At 49.2% G+C, this 18,642-nt stretch overlaps 1 protein-coding gene and 1 long non-coding RNA gene across 3 annotated transcripts in view; one reads left to right on the top strand and one right to left on the bottom strand.

Annotated features, from left to right (window-relative positions):
* SYMPK (symplekin scaffold protein) overlaps nucleotides 1-18,382 on the bottom strand; it is a 28,109-nt gene extending 9,727 nt beyond the window's left edge. Inside the window, exons 1-18 of one of the 2 annotated variants that reach the window (XM_083454731.1) lie at nucleotides 18,134-18,382; nucleotides 16,190-16,352; nucleotides 16,025-16,090; nucleotides 14,899-14,952; nucleotides 14,610-14,683; nucleotides 14,188-14,314; nucleotides 13,809-14,058; nucleotides 12,644-12,814; nucleotides 11,167-11,406; nucleotides 10,874-11,028; nucleotides 10,145-10,295; nucleotides 8,507-8,717; nucleotides 7,206-7,356; nucleotides 6,882-7,117; nucleotides 4,597-4,678; nucleotides 3,246-3,359; nucleotides 1,672-1,819; nucleotides 786-946 (exon numbers count right to left, since the gene is read on the bottom strand). In XM_083454731.1, the coding sequence (XP_083310857.1) occupies nucleotides 786-946; nucleotides 1,672-1,819; nucleotides 3,246-3,359; nucleotides 4,597-4,678; nucleotides 6,882-7,117; nucleotides 7,206-7,356; nucleotides 8,507-8,717; nucleotides 10,145-10,295; nucleotides 10,874-11,028; nucleotides 11,167-11,406; nucleotides 12,644-12,814; nucleotides 13,809-14,058; nucleotides 14,188-14,314; nucleotides 14,610-14,683; nucleotides 14,899-14,952; nucleotides 16,025-16,090; nucleotides 16,190-16,303 (2,505 nt within the window). In that variant the 5' untranslated portion in view covers nucleotides 16,304-16,352; nucleotides 18,134-18,382. Of the gene's footprint in view, nucleotides 1-785; nucleotides 947-1,671; nucleotides 1,820-3,245; nucleotides 3,360-4,596; nucleotides 4,679-6,881; nucleotides 7,118-7,205; nucleotides 7,357-8,506; nucleotides 8,718-10,144; nucleotides 10,296-10,873; nucleotides 11,029-11,166; nucleotides 11,407-12,643; nucleotides 12,815-13,808; nucleotides 14,059-14,187; nucleotides 14,315-14,609; nucleotides 14,684-14,898; nucleotides 14,953-16,024; nucleotides 16,091-16,189; nucleotides 16,353-17,916 lie in introns of both variants that reach the window. The other variant, XM_083454732.1, reaches the window with a different exon arrangement.
* Nucleotides 4,606-5,736, top strand: LOC310684910. The gene is made up of 3 exons (XR_014514957.1): nucleotides 4,606-4,746; nucleotides 4,987-5,047; nucleotides 5,306-5,736. It is a non-coding gene; the product is annotated as an uncharacterized lncRNA (long non-coding RNA).
* Nucleotides 18,383-18,642: the final 260 nt, after the last annotated feature.

Genomic DNA, 18,642 nt, shown 5'->3' on the forward strand with positions numbered 1-18,642 from the left:
CCAGGAAGCAGACCAGGAGGGCGGGGAGGGAAGGAGCACGGGGCAATGGCGCCCAGCCTGCCTACTGCTCCCAAGCCTCCTGAGCCGTCGGAATGTAGGGGGGAAAGCTGCTGACAAAGTGGGGCGGCTCCCCCCCTCCCCCACAGAGAGCAGCCCGGGAGTGCGGGACAATGGCACCCGCCCTGTGTGCAGTTCCCAAGCCGCCAAATTTTAAAGGTGCGGCTTATTTGTGGGTGTGGCTCATATTCGGGCCAATACGGTATAAAGAACGATGGTGGACCAGTGGCGTCGCAATGGGGGGGGGGCAGGTGCCATGTCTGGGGGGTGACAAGAAGGCACTCTGCGGGGGCTCGCGGGGACGCAAGCAGCCGCCGCAGCCACATGTGGAGGATCCTCCGTTTGCGGCTGCAGCCGCGAGCAGAGGATCCTGGCGCCGGCAGCAAACTGCTATGTACAGCGCATGTGCGGTGTCGCATGCATGCACTGTACGTAACGATGCTGCACATGCGCTGTACATAGTGGTTTGCCGCCGACAGCAGTGGGACCCCTCCGTCACAGCTACAGCCAGGAACGGAGGATCCCGGCACCGTCTGTACGGCACTGGAGCGCCGCTGGTGGCAAACCACTATGTACAGCGCATGTGTGCCGTTGCTACGTACGGCACATGCACTGTATATAGCGACGCCGCACATGCGCTGTACATAGTGGTTTGCCGCCCCGGGTGTCGCGATGCCTTCATTCGCCCCTGTGGTGGACCACCCAGTACCCCTCTCTAGCTGACTCACAGGCTGCTCAATAACCCTGAGGACAGTGCGCTTGATGTCGGCAATAGCCTCCGTGTATACAGACGCCAGTTCATGGATCAGTTTGTGGTTCTGGGGAAGGAGGGCCAAGTAGAGATAGAGGCATTGCTTGATGGTCTCTTCTGTCCAAGGAGCAGCCACCTCTGCAAGGCAAAAAGAGGGTTGGGAAGAAAGAGACCGGGCGCCAAGGATTATGCAGGGCGCCAGATGCCACAGGGACAGGCTCCTTGCCATTCACAACTAGGGAAATAGAGCTGTGAAATGGGAAAGATCTCCTTTTGGAGTTCCTGTTGTATAAGTTTAACTTAAAAGGGGTAAAGCTATAAACCTAGAAAAGCCTGTTTTACATGGGAAGCCATTTGAGCGTGGGGGGAAGCGTACACCATCACCCGTCACATGTAGAGAATTGTAGAGTTGGAAGGAACCACCAGGGTCATCTAATAATAATAATAATAATAATAATAATAATAATAATAATTTTTTATTTGTACCCCGCCCATCTGGCTGGGTTTCCCCAGCCACTCTGGGCGGCTTCCAACAAAGATGAAATATACACTAAAATGTCACATATTAAAAACTTCCCTGAACAGGGCTGCCTTCAGATGTCTTCTGAATGTCAGGTAGTTGTTTATCACTTTGACATCTGATGGGAGGGCGTTCCACAGGGCGGGCGCCACCACCGAGAAGGCCCTCTGCCTGGTTCTCTGTAACTTGGCCTCTCGCAGTGAGGGAACCGCCAGAAGGCCCTCGGAGCTGGACCTCAGTGTCCGGGCAGAACGATGGGGGTGGAGACACTCCTTCAGATATACTGGACTGAGTCCAACCCCCTACAACCAGGACACAACTGGATCTGGTGCGGCCCAGTTACCTGTATCTTTGTCTGCGCCAAAGAGAACAGAAGGAGGATTGGGGTGGACCAGGAGCTGCAAATAATTCAGTGCAAACTTCTCCACGTATTCCCGTAGCTGGTCCTTCTCGTACATCCGCTTGATGAATAGGAGCGCTTGCTGGCGAACCTGAGATGGGAGGCAAAAGATGGGTCATTTGACAGTGCATTAGCAAGCTTCAGGAATCCCAAGGATTTTTAAAAAACCAACTTCAAATTTGAGATTATTTTTAAGGGCTCTTCCACACTTAGTTTCTGCCCGCCCGTGGGGACTTTCCCTGCAAAAAGCCACTCTTTCATGCTGAACAGGAACAAAGAGTAACTTGGGTTTTCTGCAGGTTGCCTTTTGCTCTGATTCAATGGTAAAGAGCAGATTTTTGTAGAGAAAGCACCGGGGGACAGGGAGCACTCTGACATGATGCTTTAAAGCATGGACCGGTGCCTAGAAAAGGAAGATGAGCCCTAGTGTTCTTTGGTTCTTGTTCCCACTGTGAGCAAGTTCCAGAGCAGACATTCCCCAAAAGGAGAGAAAAAGCAAAAGAATTTTAAGAGGGTTGGAGACAGAAAATATACGGGCATCACCAAGGCTCTCCGTCACCTAGATCAGCTAGGGATGTAGGCTTTTTCTAAGGGCACAATGCCCCCAAAGCGGTTCAAAGTACCACCAAGTCCACTCTCTGTTGCCCAGCACTGGTCCACTCCCAGATGACCATAACACCATTGTAAAATCCATTCAGCAAATCACAGCAAGCAGTTACAAAAAGCGTGCGACAAAATTTAAAAGGCCTGTTGCACTGGTGTCCTGCTTGCCTGCTTCCCAGGTGCATCTCATTGGTCACTGTGAGGACTGTCCACATGCAGAGGGCCAGGAGGCCAGCTGGCTAGCCCCAGGTTGGTTCGTCTCCTTCCAGCCGCCCCGCTGCGAAGACCCATCGGTCTCTGCTCTGACGTAAATCAGCAACCCAGGCTTGAGAGCCAAGGGCACACTATCAGCAGATTGAATTGGGCACAGAGAATAAGCGTGAGGCTTGTGGAAGCATACTGCAACTACAGATTTATTAATCATAAATCAGGACAAAGAAACATGTCTCTCATGTCGTCTCAAAGAGAGCAGCTAAAAGCAAAAGCTATACACAACAGAAGTTCCCAGCATACTGTGCTGGAATGTAAACAGACATGTGACACGTAACAATCCCATATTTGTTCCTTAAGGTGGAATGGAAATGTCAACAAGGACCTGGTGCTGGGCTAGATTAACCTCTTACCCCCACCCCAGGCTCTTCTTTCGGCAGGAACCAAAGTGATATAGATGGCACCAGGCCATCTCTTGAAGAGGTTCCAATGTCAAGGTGCCACCGCTGAAAAGGCCCTCCAGTCACCACCCAGCTTACTTTTATAAACAGGAGGACACAGAGCCATGCCTCTGAGGGTGATCTTAGTAGCTAGGCAGGTTCATGTAAGAGCAGGCAGTCCTGCAGGCACCCTGGCCAGTTAGGAGCGACTTGCAAGCTTATTTCAGCTGCATTGCTCGGACCACACCACAGCTCCAGGCTCACCTTATCCTTCTCGTGGGAGCTGAGATCCAAGAGAACATGCAGATACTGGAACTGCCTCGACGGGCGCTTGAAGATCAGGTCCCGAAGTGTCGACATGCCCAGGTACGTCCGGCTCTGTAGGAGAGATGCAAAAGAAGCTCTGAGCATGTGCAGTTAATGTTTTGAGCAGTGTGCGCGTGTGTATATATATATATACAGTGGTACCTTGGTGTTGTTTTTTAAAATAATATTTATTAGAGGTTTAATAGTTACAGAAAAAAGAAAAAAGAAACAATAAAAAAATTAACAGACAATACATCAAAAATAAAAACAAAAACAAAAAACAATACAGCAAAACAACAACAAAAAACAAAAACATTTAAAAACACATCTAATATTTCCATATCTTTACCTTTCATTTACTTATTTCATCGACCTCCTCACACTTCCCTTTTTTGTATTCTAGTTCAATTAGCTATTTCAGCAAATCCTTTCCATCTTTCTCAATTTTTTGTTGTATAATTTATCTTAACACAATCTAACTTTTAATTTTCCACTTTGGCCCATTAACAATCAGTTTTTGCTTAATTCTTTATAACATTTCTGCTAAAACCATGTAACTTCATTCCAGCAATCTTCTAACATTCATTAATTTTGCAATATTTCTGTAAATATACTTTGAATTTTTCCCAATCTTCTTCCACCGACTCTTCTCCCTGGTCTCGGATTCAGTGGTACCTTGGTTGTTGAATGGCTTGGCTCCCAAACAAATCAGTTCCCGAACGCCACAACCCCGGAAGTGTTCCAGTTTGCAAATGTTTTTGGGAAGTCTAACGTACAATGCAGCTTCGCAGCTTCTGATTGAGTGCAGGAACCTCCTGCAGCCAATAGGAAGCCGCGCCATGGTTTTCAAACAGTTATGGGAGTGAACGAACACATTCCCAGGGAGGCTATTAGTTTGGGGGAAGAGTAACACTGTAAAATGTTTAAACTTTTAAACTGTGGCCGGGGGGGGGGGGGGTTGGGGGACAACCCACACGCTGTTTCCAACAAGCCATAACTATGTGCCACCCTTTCGACAACTTCGCAGGGACGTTTTTGTGAAACAGGAGCGAGTTGGAAGGAGGAGGCAAGGTCAGAACAGCCAATCCAGCAGCCTATTTTTGTAGGTCCCAGAAGCTTTCATTGCATTTCTTCTAGTTTGGGGTAGGATTACTGGTAGGAATGCCTTTTATAGTTGCCCTAAAATGTGTCAAGCATACTTTGCTGGCCAGACCCCGGTGCTTCAGCAGAGTTTCCTTCCCTGCAACCTTGTAAGGCTATGGAGGGAGATCTAAAATGAACGCCGGCTGGTATCTTATTAGGGACACACCTCATCTTCGCAGTACTTCCGAATCACTTCCAGGGCACTCTCCGTGATCAGTGGGGCCTCAAGTACCACCTTGGTAAAGATCCTGTGTGAGGCAAAACAACAACAGAAAAAGCCTTGGTCACAGCCAGGAGCTTAGAAAATAATAGAAGAGTTTGGATTTGATATCCCGCCTTTCACTCCCTTTAAGGAGTCTCAAAGCGGCTAACATTCTCCTTTCCCTTCCTCCCCCACAACAAACACTCTGTGAGGTGAGTGGGGCTGAGAGACTTCACAGAAGTGTGACTGGCCCAAGGTCACCCAGCAGCTGCATGTGGAGGAGCAGAGACGCGAACCTGGTTCCCCAGACTACCGCTCTTAACCACTACACCACACTGGCTCTCTAATAATCAGAAATAACTTTTATTTTATAACTGGGGATGCAACATTTTAAGTTGGTGGCCTTTACAGTCCTGTGGTCCCCTCAGGAAAGCATTCCAAGGGCCAGAACCAGAAAAGGATGGAGGAGAGCAAGAACCTCCAGTTTTTTTGACTTTTTATGATAGCATCCTTATTTGAGTAAAAATCCCCTCTAACAGATGCTCCAAAACAGTGTCAGGCAGCAGGATTTGGTTTTGGTTTTTGTAATGGAAGCCCTAAGATAACCATTTTCAAAAAGGAAGAACTTAAAACATATGTTTCCCCATGCCCAGTCCAGGCCTCTTCTAAAAAGCTGCCATGCCAACGTGCTCCATCTCAGAACAAAGTATGCATTCTTTCCCCGCTTCTCTAGCCTTAATCTTATTCCTCTGCATAGTAGAAATTGATTAAAACTTGCGCGAGAGAATTGGTTCTTTGAACAAGCCCCGATTTAAAAGAGCAGATTTTGAGGTTTCAAGTTCTTCCGTGTTTCACTGGCTCCACCAGAATATTCCGCAAGCGTAAGGAATTTCTGGCTACAGGCCTGTCTTGTAGGAGCTGTGGGGCAACGACTGAACCACAAGGCTCCACTTCCCTCTCCAGTCCCCAGCGTGGAGACGGTGCTAATTTAACTGTTAAGATGTCAAGGAGACAAACGGCTACGTAACATTAAGATGAAACCTGCAGGCAGGGAAGTTTTTAATGCTGGATGTTTTCTTGTGTTTTCACATTGTGTTGGAAGCAGCTCAGAGTGCCTGGGGTAACCCAGTCAGATGGGTGGGGTACAAATAATAAAAAATTGTTGTTATTATTATTATTCAGGAGTGGCACCATTGAATTTTACCTTGGGTGAACTTTGTATGCACAGAAGTGGAAACAGAAAGGACTACCAACTAAAGAGGGATGGCTCATGAAACTGATGGAATATGTTGAAATGGTAACATTAACTGCCAAAACTAAGAGGACATAATGACAAAGTGTCTACGGAGGAATAGAGAGCCCTGGTGGATTACCTATCAAAATATCACCAACCTATAAAGTCAAGGGCAGGATTTGAAATATAAACAGTAGATTAATGAAAGTTTTAATGGTAGCAGGGTTTAGATTTTTAAAATGTGTTAGAAAACACCGAATAAAAAGGAGTGGGGGGAAAAAATAGGAAAGGAGGGGTGGGAAGTCAAGAAGAAAATTTGTATAATATAAAAATGTTTATGGTGATAAATGCTTTGAAATATTCTTGGGGGGGGGGGGACTTACTTGGGTCACCATAGCTTGTACAGTGGTGCCCCGCAAGACGAACGCCTCGCAAGACGGAAAACCCGCTAGACGAAAGGGTTTTCCGTTTTGGAGGTGCTTCGCAAAACGAATTTGCTATGGGCTTGCTTCGCAAGACGAAAATGTCTTGCGATTCCTGGGGTTTTTTTTTCACCTCCCCCCCTTTTTCCCAAGCCCCTAAGCCGCTTAACAGCTGTTCGCTAAGCCGCTTATCAGCTGATCTAAGATGCTAATAGCCTTTTAGCAGCTAATCCGCTATTCCCTTAAGCCTTTAATAGCCGCTAATAGCCTTTTAACAGTTAATCCGCCAATCCCTTAAGCCTTTAATAGCCTTTAATAGCCGCTAATAGCCGCTAAACCGCTAATAGCGCTAATCCGCTAATGGGCTTGCTTCGCAAGACAAAAAAAACCGCAAGACGAAGAGACTCGCGGAACGGATTCTTTTCGTCTTGCGAGGCACCACTGTATTGGGGTGCATTTAGTAGCTTACCCATCTTGCTCTCAAAATGTCTGGTAGCCACGGGGCTGAAGGGGAGATCAAATAATCATAGGGGAGGTTTTGTGTCCCTGAACCTCACCCCGCCACACACCTCTACAAGGCCCCAAGTACCCACCCATCTTTTTGGTCCGGCTTCTCCTGCAGACCGGAGAGGAGGCCGATGAGACACTCGTCGTAGTTGTCGAGCGAGCCGGAGGGGTACTGGCTCAGGTAGGCATTGTACTCCTGGTACAACCAGGCGAAGGCGAGGTCCAGGCGGTTGCGGATGTCGTCGAGGATGAAGGTCAGGACTTCGCTCTTGAGAGGGACCTCGAACTGGGTCACCAAAGAAGAGAGGATCTTCACCCGGGCCTGTGAAAGAAGGGAGCTGGCGAAGGTGAGGCGGAGACGCTGGACCCAACCAGGGTCCCACCACGACAAGGCTGCAGGAGACACTTACGTGGGCGGCCCCGCTGCAGGCCACGGCCTTCTCGGAGCGCAGGATCCGCTTCACGGCCGCCAGCTTCAGCTTGTCCATCTGCACATCCGTGAGAGGCTTGATCACGTCACTCAGGCGGAAAATCTTCTTGCGGCCGGTGGCTCCGGCCAACCTGGGAGAAAGGAAAACGCATCAGCCTCTGAAGGGTAGGCAGAGAAGAAGCTCAAGCAAAGAGGGTGCTTTATCCAACCAATGCCCCATGTCTTCTTTGCAAGGATTTGGGGAAACCCTTTGCAATTATGCAGGGGAATTGGAAATAGGGTAAGGACACAAAAAGCGGGGGATCTTCCAGCAGCTGGAAAGAGAAAAGGAGCGGCCACTCGGGAAGGGATTTGCAAAAAAGGAGACTGCTCCTGCGAGAGCTGGTTGCTCAAAGCACATGCCTTCTTGCGCACAACCAGCTCAGGAGAGCAGCAGGGAGACCACAGTGGCCACCACCCGGAGAGGTTACATTAGTTTTCTATGTAGCTCCATCCACATACAGGGTGCTTTTAAATAGAGACAAAGCGATGGAATGAAGTTATATGGTTTTCGCAGAAATGTTATAAAGAATTAAGCAAAAACTGATTGTTAATGGGCCAAAGTGGAAAATTTAAGGTTAGATTGTGTTAAGATAAATTATAGAACAAAAAATTGAGAAAGATGGAAAGGATTTGCTGAAATAGCTAATTGAACTAGAATACAAAAAAGGGAGGTGTGAGGAGGTCGATGAAACAAGTAAATGAAAGGTAAAGATAGGGAAATATTGGATGTGTTTTTAAATGTTTTTGTTTTTCTTGTTGTTTTGCTGTATTTTTTTCTTTTTCTTTTTATTTTTGATGTATTGTAAGGTATTGTTTTGTTCTGTTAATTTTTTTTTATTGTTTCTTTTTTTCTTTGTAACTATTAAACCTCTAATAAATATTATTGAAAATAAATAAATAAATAAATAGAGACAAAGCGAGAGGCCAGTCCCTGGTCCCCACAGGGCTTACAATCTAGACAGACGAGAAAGAATATGACAGCCGAGGTGAATGGGAAGAAATCATCTCAACTTTTTCTGACAGGTCTCCCGTTTTTGTGGATTTATCTATAACTAGATAGTCTCATAACTTTAGGACCATGCTGCAACCTTGATAAACTCATATCCATTTATTTTATGTTCTGTGTTTGGCCCTTTCCCAAATGGTGTTTATCATTTGTCTCACGAGCTGCCTGTTAATTGTTCTTTAACTGAACTCCCTCCCCCCCAACCTTAAAGGACAAAGAGGTGTTGCTCTCACCTGGGCTGAGTGGAAGGGATGATTGGTTCTGGGCGCCGCTTGGTCTGCGGCACCCCAGACTCAGTAGAGGGGACAGAGCCCTGGGCTCCCAACACAGAAATGGCCTGGCCTGTACTGAGAGCAGAGAAGCGCCGTTTGATCAGCACGCTTTCCGGTTTGAGCATTTTCTCTTCTTTCAGCGACTCCTTGACCTGCTTGGTTTGCTCCACACCTGCGGGAGAGAGGAAGAGGGAATTAATCATCTGGCAAAACCCACTTCATCTTCTGCCCCTAACTTGTAACTTTTTAAACTTCTCTTCTGTCTTATAGGTAGAGAGAGACCGCTTCCAGACCCCTTACATAAATAAATAGCAAGAACTGAAATACAGTGCTGCAAATGTGTATACCGGATACCTCAGTATGTGGCTCAGCTTTACTGCTTGGGCTTGGTAATCATGTATGACAGTTAGCCTCAATAACAAGCATTCTGAGGATCTGAATCAGGGATCAGGAACCTCAGTCCCATGGTCAAAAGCAGCCCTCTTTGGGATGATAATGATAATAATAATAATAATAATAATAATAATAATAATAATAATAAATTTTATTTATACCCCGCCCTCCCCAGCCAAAGCTGGGCTCAGGGCGGCTAACAACAATCAAAATAATCCAACATTCTAAAAACCTTTCATTATAAAAATTAATTAAAATCAAATTGATGGCAACCATTAAGCAAGATTCTGTACAGATTGCCAGAGGAGGGGGTCAGGCTGCGCCCTGACCAAAGGCCTGGTGGAACAGCTCTGTCTTACAGGCCCTGCGGAAAGATGTCAGGTCCCGCAGGGCCCTAGTCTCTTGTGACAGAGCGTTCCACCAGATTGGAGCCACAGCCGAGAAAGCCCTGGCTCTAGTTGAGGCCAGCCTAACCTCTCTGAGGCCTGGGACCTTCAGGATGTTTTTATTTGCGGACAGTAGGTTTCTCTGTGGGGCATACCAGGAGAGGCGGTCCTGTAGGTACAAGGGTCATAGGCCGTATAGGGCTTTAAAGGTTAAAACCAGCACCTTAAACCTGATCCTGTACTCCACCGGGAGCCAGTGCAGCTGGTATAGCACCGGGTGAATGTGATCTCGCAGCGACAACCCCATAAGGAGTCTCGCTGTGGCATTCTGCACCCGCTGGAGTTTCTGGGTCAGTCTCAAGGGCAGCCCCACGTAGAGCGAGTTACAATAATCCAGTCTGGAGGTGACCGTCGCGTGGATCATAGTGGCTAGGTCAGGGCGAGAGAGGTAAGGAGCCAACTGCCATTTGTGTGGATGGAGTGAAGCCTGCTATAGAACAGTCACACCCATTATTCTGCCTGCTTTGGGCTCTGGTCCCACTCACTGACTGGCATGCGACCCCTGAAAGGGTGCCTACGAGGCAAAGGAGGACTCCCCCACCCCTAAATTAAATCCATTCAGCTGTGTCTACGAAACAGTTAGCAAAATCACACCCACAAACCATCGCATCCAGTTAGTTTTTCTTGATGGGCCCATGCAAAAACAAAGCAAAACCTTTGCAAATACAAAGACCATTGTATTGCTCAAACACCCAGAGATTGGGGCCAACTGTGCTAGAAGTTCATGGCAACTCCACCAGAGTCCCTCTTAGGGGCCTACCTGGCCCTAGCCCAGCTGCCGTCATCTGGGTGGCCATGAGGCGGGCAAGGTGCTTGATCTGGACCTCAGTGCCAGCAGATTCCACGGGAGTATAGGTAGCTTGGAAGGAAGCAGGCATGTTTTCAGGCAGGTACACCATGCTGATGAGCACCTGGGGGGGCAGAAAGATGGTGAGAGGGCCTGGCATGCCAGAGCCAAGCAGGAAAACACTTCTATTCCTAAGAAAAAGCCACTCTTGCCCTACACCTCCATTCATCCAGCTTTCACAAGGATGAGGCGTGCCAGGCTAACTTTAGGCAAAGGGACACGTGCCTCTCCGGCTTTTCCAAAAAGATCACCCTTTGGTCAAGCTGAAGTTGTGTCTCCTGCCACCCCGTCTGCTTTCTAGGCCCCCTTGGCAAAAGATTCTCCCCTCCCCTCCCAGAGAGCCAGTGTGGTGTAGTGGCTGAGAGCGGTAGTCTTGTAATCTGGGGAACCGGGTTCGCGTCTCCGCTCCTCCACATGCAGCTGCTGGGTGACCTTGGGCCAGTCACACTTCCTTGAAGTCTCTTAGCCCCACTCACTTCACAGAGTGTTTGTTGTGGGGGAGGAAGGGAAAGGAGAATGTTAGCCGCTTTGAGACTCCTTAAAGGGAGTGAAAGCGGGATATCAAAGCCAAACTCTTCTTCTTCTTCTTCCCGGCACTCAAAGGAGGAGCAGCCAAGAGGCGCTTTCACCAGCTAAACCTACCAGGTTGGCCACGTTATCTGGAGTCAGAAGGGGCTGTAGAAACTCAGCGGTGATGTCCGTGTCCGACTGTGTGCTGACTTGGATGGAGGGCTTGGGGACTGGGGCTGCCACCTGCTCCAGGTCTTTATCCTCATCATCCTCCCCAAGATTTGGCTCTGCAGCAGAGAAAGAGAAAGTCTTTGTGTGTTTTATGGGGTGGGGCAGGTGCTGCACGGTTGGTGGATCATCGCAGCGTTTGGAGAAGAGGCTGCCCCTCTCCACGGACCACTCCTGCCCCTCCTTTGCCCGCTCACCCATCTTCATCTTCTTCATGGCAGGGTCGCTATCATCCCGCGGGCGCTTGCGGAGCTCCTTCAGGTTCGGCATGTTGCGGGTGATCTCGGCCTGCTGCGTGCCCAGGTCCATCAGCAGGGTGGTGATCTGGGCCTGGAACTCCACAGAGGCCGGGTGCTTGAGGACGCTCAACAGGTGCAGCTTGAGGTTCTTCCGCACGCTGCTCACCTGGGACTTGGCCAGCGTCGGGGGGAGGTTGGCTGTCGGCAGGAGGGCAGAGGAAACGAGTCAAGCAAGCGACAACATTAGAGAGGAACCCAGATCCCGGGCCCAAGGAGGAACAGCCTATGAGATCGAGTGGAAGTATGAAATATGCAGCCTCCCTCTCTTCCCACTTCCACAGCACCTCACCATTGGGCCCGCTTAATTTAGCTGATTAAGCCTATATAGTGGTACCTCGGGTTAAGAACCTAATTCGTTCCGGAGGTCCGTTCTTAACCTGAAACTGTTCTTAACCTGAAGCACCACTTTAGCTAATGGGGCCTCCTGCTGCCGCTGCACCGCCACTGCACAATTTCTGTTCTCATCCTGAAGCAAAGTTCTTAAACCAAGGTAATATTTCTGGGTTAGCGGAGTCTGTAACCTGAAGCGTATGTAACCTGAAGCGCATGTAACCTGAGGTTCCACTGTATATCCAAACAGCTCAGGACCTCAATACCTTAAGAATCATCCGTTGTGGTTCTGGACAGCCAAGAGTTAACACTCCAGGAAGCGTTCTGATTCACTGGGTGCATTGCCCACATGACCCGGGCATTTTCCTTTGATCTGTGCTCTGTGGGGGCTGAGCTCTCTCTGGAGAGCAGTCTGTCTGAGAATGTGAGCAAGGGAGTTTTGTTTTTGTTAGAAGGCAGAAAGCTGCAAGCATGCAGCTAGATTCTGTAGGTTTTTCTTATCTGTTTTGAATGCTTCTAAATAAAGAGGGTTAGAATAGAAGCACTGGTGCCGAGCTGAGTTATTGAAGACACAGACGTTGACACAGACAAGCCATTTTACGCTGCGTGTGAACTCTGCTATTATCCGGCAACTGAGAAGCGTGGAAGCGTGTGGGCGCCACTGGAGTGGCAATAAATCAAATTTATTGCAGGGCCGTTGCAGCAGACTCACGTGGGTCAAAGGATTTACGACCCACAAACTTGTAACATCACCTCTCCCCGTATGAACTGACCCGAACCCGGCGCTTGTCACCTGAGGCCCTTCTCTATGTCCCGCACCCCAGAGAGGTTTGGAGGGTCGCAACGAGAGGTGGCTCCCGGTTTGTGGAATGTTCTCCCCAGAGAGGCACACCTGGCGCCATCACTACATGGCTTTAGGGAACACCTCGAGGTGATTGGAAGATTTCTGATTTTTTAAAGACTAGGGCAGCCCCAATAATGAAGACCGGATTGATCTTAATAGGTATATGCGGGGTCCCAGATACTGTGAGCTTGGCAGGCTTACCGTGCAGTGTCTCATAGGCCTGGATCACCTCCGACATGAACATAGGCCGCTGGCGGGCGATGGAGGCCAAGGAGCCCAGGGCGGCGGTCAGGTTGATGCTGGAGATGGCTGGGTGGACCATGAACTTCAACAGCTGGTCCAGCGCTGTCTTCCCTTCTTCCCACAGAACGTCTGAGAGGGAGAGGCAAAAAGCAGCTGTGAGGAAAGGCTGGTAGAGATCTCAATGAATTCTGCAGCCGCCGCCACCTTTGCAAGCACCTTGCCATGTTGCACCTGCAGCACATGACCCAGGCGAGATAGGAGGGGCCTCGGAGCAGACATTCGTGATCAAAGGGTTGGAGCAGGCAATGTTTGGTCCCTTCCCAGGATGACCAAGACACCTGATACCCCTCTTCCTGGGCTACTCATGGTTAGTCCAGACCAGGACTGTTTCCCCAGGAGCCCTGCCGCCGCCCTTGGCTTCACCTGCTTACTGTATTTTTTTTTAATTAAAGATTTTCTTGACTTACAAAAGTGTGTGCAATCTCTCTCTCTCATATTATTATTTTCCCCCATGTAACATTTTTACAAATCAGTTTCATTTGTTGAGACATTAGGAAGAAAAGGGGGAAAGAGGGGGAGGGGGGAAGATGGGTGGGGGTGGGGCCAGGTGGCGATGTTTCTATTATACAGTGGTGCCTTGCAAGACGAAATTAATTCGTTCTGCGAGTTTTTTCGTCTTGCGAAGCACCACTGTGTATTGACGGTTTCCCATAGGAATGCATTGGCAGTTTTTAAAAAAAGGCGCAAGACATTTCCTCATAGGGAAATCCGTCTTGCGAAGCAACTCAGAAAACGAAAAACTCTTTCGTCTTGCGAGTTTTTCGTCTTCCGAGGCATTCGTCTTGCGAGGTACCACTGTACTTAATATAATATGGGGGGTTTTGTCAGCATCACTTGTGCAGGTGCTCTGCTATTCACTTGTGTTCCTTTGGTGGTGAGAGAGGTTGGGGTTGGCCTAGGGTGTGGTTATTCATTTGTGGTTGGCTGTGGTGGTCTTTGTCTTCATGTGTGAGTGGGTGTTTTGGATCAGGTTAGCCATACTGATTTGCATGCTGTTGGTGGATTTTTGTCGCTGTCTTGTTGGGCTGTGTGTGTGATTAAGGGGAGCCATATACCCGCTTACTGTATTTGATGTAGGGGTGGTCCTCGGGGACCCGGTCGAGGCTGATGTCGTTCTCGTGGCGCTTGGGCACCTCCGACTCCGGCATCCGGGGAGAGAGGGTGATGATCAGTGCCTCCACGAACTTGATGGCGTGGGTGCGTATGCCGTCGTTGTCCGAGTCCAGCAGCTGGATGATTTCACTGGCCATGGCGGACACCATCTCCCAGCAGGCCTCCTGCATGTCGTTGATCACTCTGGATTTCACCATCCACTGTTGGCAGGGAGCATTATTAGCAGCCTCAGGTTTGAGAGAGAGACAGGCAGAAAACAAGAGGCAGGGACCAGGCAGACAAAGGGCAAGCTCAGCCGCCCCCAACCCCACCCTGGGGGAGCAGCTCACCTGCAGCGCCACCTTATACAACTGAGTCATAGCGAGGATGGCTTTCTTCACCACATTGACGTTCTCATCCCTCAACAGCATGTTGAGGTTGGCAATAAGCTTGAGCAGCAGCTCGGTGTCCCGTTTGCTGGAGGTGAGAGGCAGCAGGTTGTGGGGGGAAAGGAAGCAATGAAAGAAATGGGATCACACAGGGGTCTATTTGTCAGCCGTGTTACAAACCCTCTCTCTAGATATATATGCTGCCCATCTGACTGGGTTGCCCCAGCCACTCTGGGCAGCTCCCAACAAAAAATAGGAGAAACACAATACAACATCACACACTAAAAACTTCTCTGGGATGGGCAGTATACACACCCCAAAGACCCGCAGAAACAGGTAAGGGGAGGCCAATTGCTAGGATGGCATAACAACATCTGACTTACCAGGCTTCCTCTATGAACCCGATGACAAACTTCCGAACCTCAACAGATTTGTCTGCCTGGAAAGCAATGATCTCCTGCGGTGCAAGGATAAGGAGAAGGTCAGAGGCGGCCACCTCTCTCTCAAGCCTGCCACCAACAGGCAGAAAAGCCCCATCCGCTTTTGAGCTGGGCCAGGCCAGGCCAGAACACACAAGGAACAGAACCAAGCAAGACCAGCAGTGGCTGTTCCAAGTCCATGGAGGGCAGAGATGGTGGAGGAAAGGTTGTTTCTAGCACAAGCAATACTCACATCCAGGAAATTATCCAACAGCGTGGGATCTTTGTTTATAATCAGTTCCTGGACCTGAGAAACAAAAAGAATAGCTAATATAGCCAAGTAGAGAAGATAAACCAGGAGAACATTTATGGTGTATCATCAGGCTACTTGCCTGTCACTAAATCAGGCATAGGCAAACTCGGCCCTCCAGATGTTTTGAGACTACAATTCCCATCATCCCTGACCACTGGTCCTGTTAGCTAGGGATGATGGAAGTTGTAGTCCCAAAACATCTGGAGGGCAGAGTTTGCCTATGCCTGCACTAAATCTTACCAGCCAGACCCACACAACCCCTCTTCCCAACAGTCATCTTGGAAGAAAGCTGGGGAACATTACATGATACAGAGCCCCTAACTAGGCAGAGGCAGATTAACTCATCAGATCCTGAATTCAGAAACACTTCCCTCCCACTCCCAGCACAAACCATGTTCCAAAGTGTTCAGAATGCAACTGCACATAAAACACATATACTTGAGGATAACATCCGTTTAAGGCTGCCTTGCACACAACATCGTCATTTTTACAAGATGGCGAGTTTAATGGAAAGTAATGTCGGTTGTGGGGCTCCTGATCTTAAAAGATTTCAAGGGAGCAGGAGCAGACTCACTTGGCTACAACTCAGTGGCATAGCGTGGGTTGTCAGTACCCGGGGCAAGGCAAGTAATTTGCGCCCCCTAACCCATGGATTTGCGCCGCCCCCTAACCCTAACCCCCAGATGTTGCGCCCGAGCTGCCGGCCCCCCCTGCACCCCCCACGCTACGCCACTGCTACAACTGTAGAAGGACATGAGCGGATTACACAGGAATTTCTTTCCACCGTCCCACCTAACTCCACCCCCAGCCCCCACTGGGCAGGATAGGGACTATTTTCTGAGAATCATTACTGCCAGTCATTCCCAAACCAAGGTTAGGTCCTGCAGGTCCTGGAACTGGGAAGTATATTTCAATACTCTTTCTAGTTTGTTAGCCTCACGTGAACCTACAGGTCTTAAGACAGCCCAGGTACACATGCCCCTGTGGAAACAAGACCGTTTAACCAGAAAGCACTCCCGGTTTACACCTAAGATTTTCTCAATGCAAAGGCAGCAATGCCACTCACCTGTTTGAGGATTGTGATTTTGGAATCGTTGCTGATTAAGGCGGCTTGGTTTAGCAAATCCACCACCTGTTTTTTGAAAAGGGAAAGAAGGCTTTTCAGGAAATGTTCTCTGAAAGTGATTATCACAACCTATCCACATTGAGACTCAGATCCTGGGAAACTTACCCTCTCCGAGGTAGTCATGGTGTCTATGCCAGACGTCTCCTCCCCGGCAAAGAACTGGGAGGCGATGCTCATGCAGGACAGGCCAGAGTCGCCCATGTTGCTTACGCCAGCCATGGCTGCCCACGCTGTCCAGTGGGCAAAATCCAGCCAGACAGGGTGAGGTCTAGAAAGGAAGCATGCAGGGAGACATTAGGAACCTCAGGATGGAGAACAAAATGTGGTCCTCTCTAGCCAGCCCTCAAGATTCTCCAGAGGCCATTCCCTCTCCCCTGCCCTCTGGCTGGAATCTGTCCTTGAACAAGGTTTTCCTATTGTACAAAGGTACATCAAGAAGCAATTTCCCTCCTATTTTTTCCCAGTTTCTGAAAATACTTACTGCAAACAATCTCTATAAAAGAGAAGCCAAGTTACAGGGAACCAGGCAGAGGGCCTTCTCGGTAGTGGTGCCCTCCTTGTGGAACGCCCTCCCACCAGATGTCAAAGAGAACAACAACTACCAGACTTTTAGAAGACATCTGAAGGCAGCCCTGTTTAGGGAAGCTTTTAATGTTTGATGTATTATGGTATTTTAATTTTTTTTGGAAGCCGCCCAAAGTGGCTGAGGAAGCCCAGCCAGATGGGCGGGGTATAAATAATAATAATAATTATTATTACTACTATACACCCCCAAAGACCTTGAATCTAAGGAACCCAAAGAAGACCTTGAATCTGTGTGTGAGAGGCTTTACTCAGTATCTTGGAAAGGGCAATGGAGTCTCCCCACCACCGGTTACCAGTGTTGCTTTCAACATGTGGTTTTAACACAGGAGGATAAGCTACCAGCCAGGAAATCAGTGGAACAGATCACTTTGGCTGAGGAAAGCAAGGGTCACCCAATCGGGCCCCACTCTTTGAAAACAGGGCTAAATGGACCATTGGCTTGAACCAGCCGGAGGGCTCCTCTTGCCAGGTCCACCTTGCCGTTCTACCCCCACACCAGCAGTTCCGCCCTTGCCATAGCAGAAAGCGGTGGGCTCTCTCTCTCTCCTTTGTTGGGGTTTTTTTTACACAAGAGGTTGAGTGGCCACCCTTCCTGCAGAATAATAATAATAATAATAATTTTATTATTTGCACCGCACCAATCCAACTGGGTCGCCCCAGTCACTCTGGGCGGCTTCCAGCGTACATTGGTACCTCGGGTTAAGTACTTAATTCGTTCCGGAGGTCTGTTCTTAACCTGAAACTGTTCTTAACCTGAAGCACCACTTTAGCAAATGGGGCCTCCTGCTGCTGCCGCCGCACCGCCAGAGCATGATTTCTGTTCTCATCCTGAAGCAAAGTTCTTAACCTGAAGCACTATTTCTGGGTTAGTGGAGTGTGTAACCTGAAGCATACGTAACCTGAAGCGTATTTAACCCGAGGTACAACAGTATATAAAAACATACTGAAGCAAAGTTCTTAACCTAACTATTTCTGGGTTAGCGGAGTGTGTAACCTGAAGCATACGTAACCTGAAGCGTATGTAAGCCAAGGTACCACTGTATATAAAAACACACTGCCGCAGGGGGTTGGGCTAGATGACCCCTGGGGGTCTCTCCCAACCCCATCAGCTCCCCTAGCTCCGCCCCAACCCAGGCGCTTCCACGGCGGCCAAGCTTCAAACCTCGCTCCCCCCTCAGCTGCACAATTCACTCGGGCGCCCTGGGCGGGGGGAGTAGCCAGCCGCCCTCCCTCACAGCCCGGCCTACCTCGCAGGGCTGCTGCGAGGATAAAACGGGGAGGGGGATATCTGCGCCTTCTGGAACTCCCCGGAGAAAACGGTGGCGCATAAGTATAACTAAATTAATAAAAACTACTAATTCCCCATCTTCGCTGGGGGGGGGGGCCTTCCGTACTCCAACGGCCCTTTCCGTTGTCATGACAACCCCTAGGCCCCAAAGCCTGCCTCTCCGTTTCAAACCGTACCGGCCTCCGAGCCGCACCGAGCGAAGGGAACCAGGCGGCTTTCCTTTTCTTTTTTTAGCCGGCCCTCTTCAAAGCCTCCATGTTGGCGGAACCAAATTTCTCTCGAGAGATAAATATGTATTTAATGATTAACTAGTGCGCTTGCGCGTGGAGCAAAGCCTCTTGGGTAGCGTAGTCGGCTTCCTTCAAAAAGGCGCTCTCTGCTCGGCGCCACCCCGCCCCTTTTAATAGGCGGACGCGGACCGTGCTGCATTATGGGTACGTGGCTCCCGGGGGAGGGCACATCCCGCTTTTAACCTATCAAAGAAGAGGCCTGCTTGCAGGGGTTTATGGGTAATGTAGTTTTTTCTCTCTCAAAGGGGGGGTGTTTCGTTGTCGTTAGTCACCGCGGAATTGCGAGACTCTAGAGGTCCGCGAGGAACTCTGGGAAATAGAGTCCAATAGGCCCCTCCCATCCAATGAGGGTCACCCGCATTTGTTCAATCCACACTTGATAATTAGGATTAGTA

Source organism: Podarcis tiliguerta, assembly GCF_965153285.1.
Source record: "Podarcis tiliguerta genome assembly, chromosome: 8".
In the NCBI taxonomy this organism is placed as follows: domain Eukaryota; kingdom Metazoa; phylum Chordata; class Lepidosauria; order Squamata; family Lacertidae; genus Podarcis; species Podarcis tiliguerta.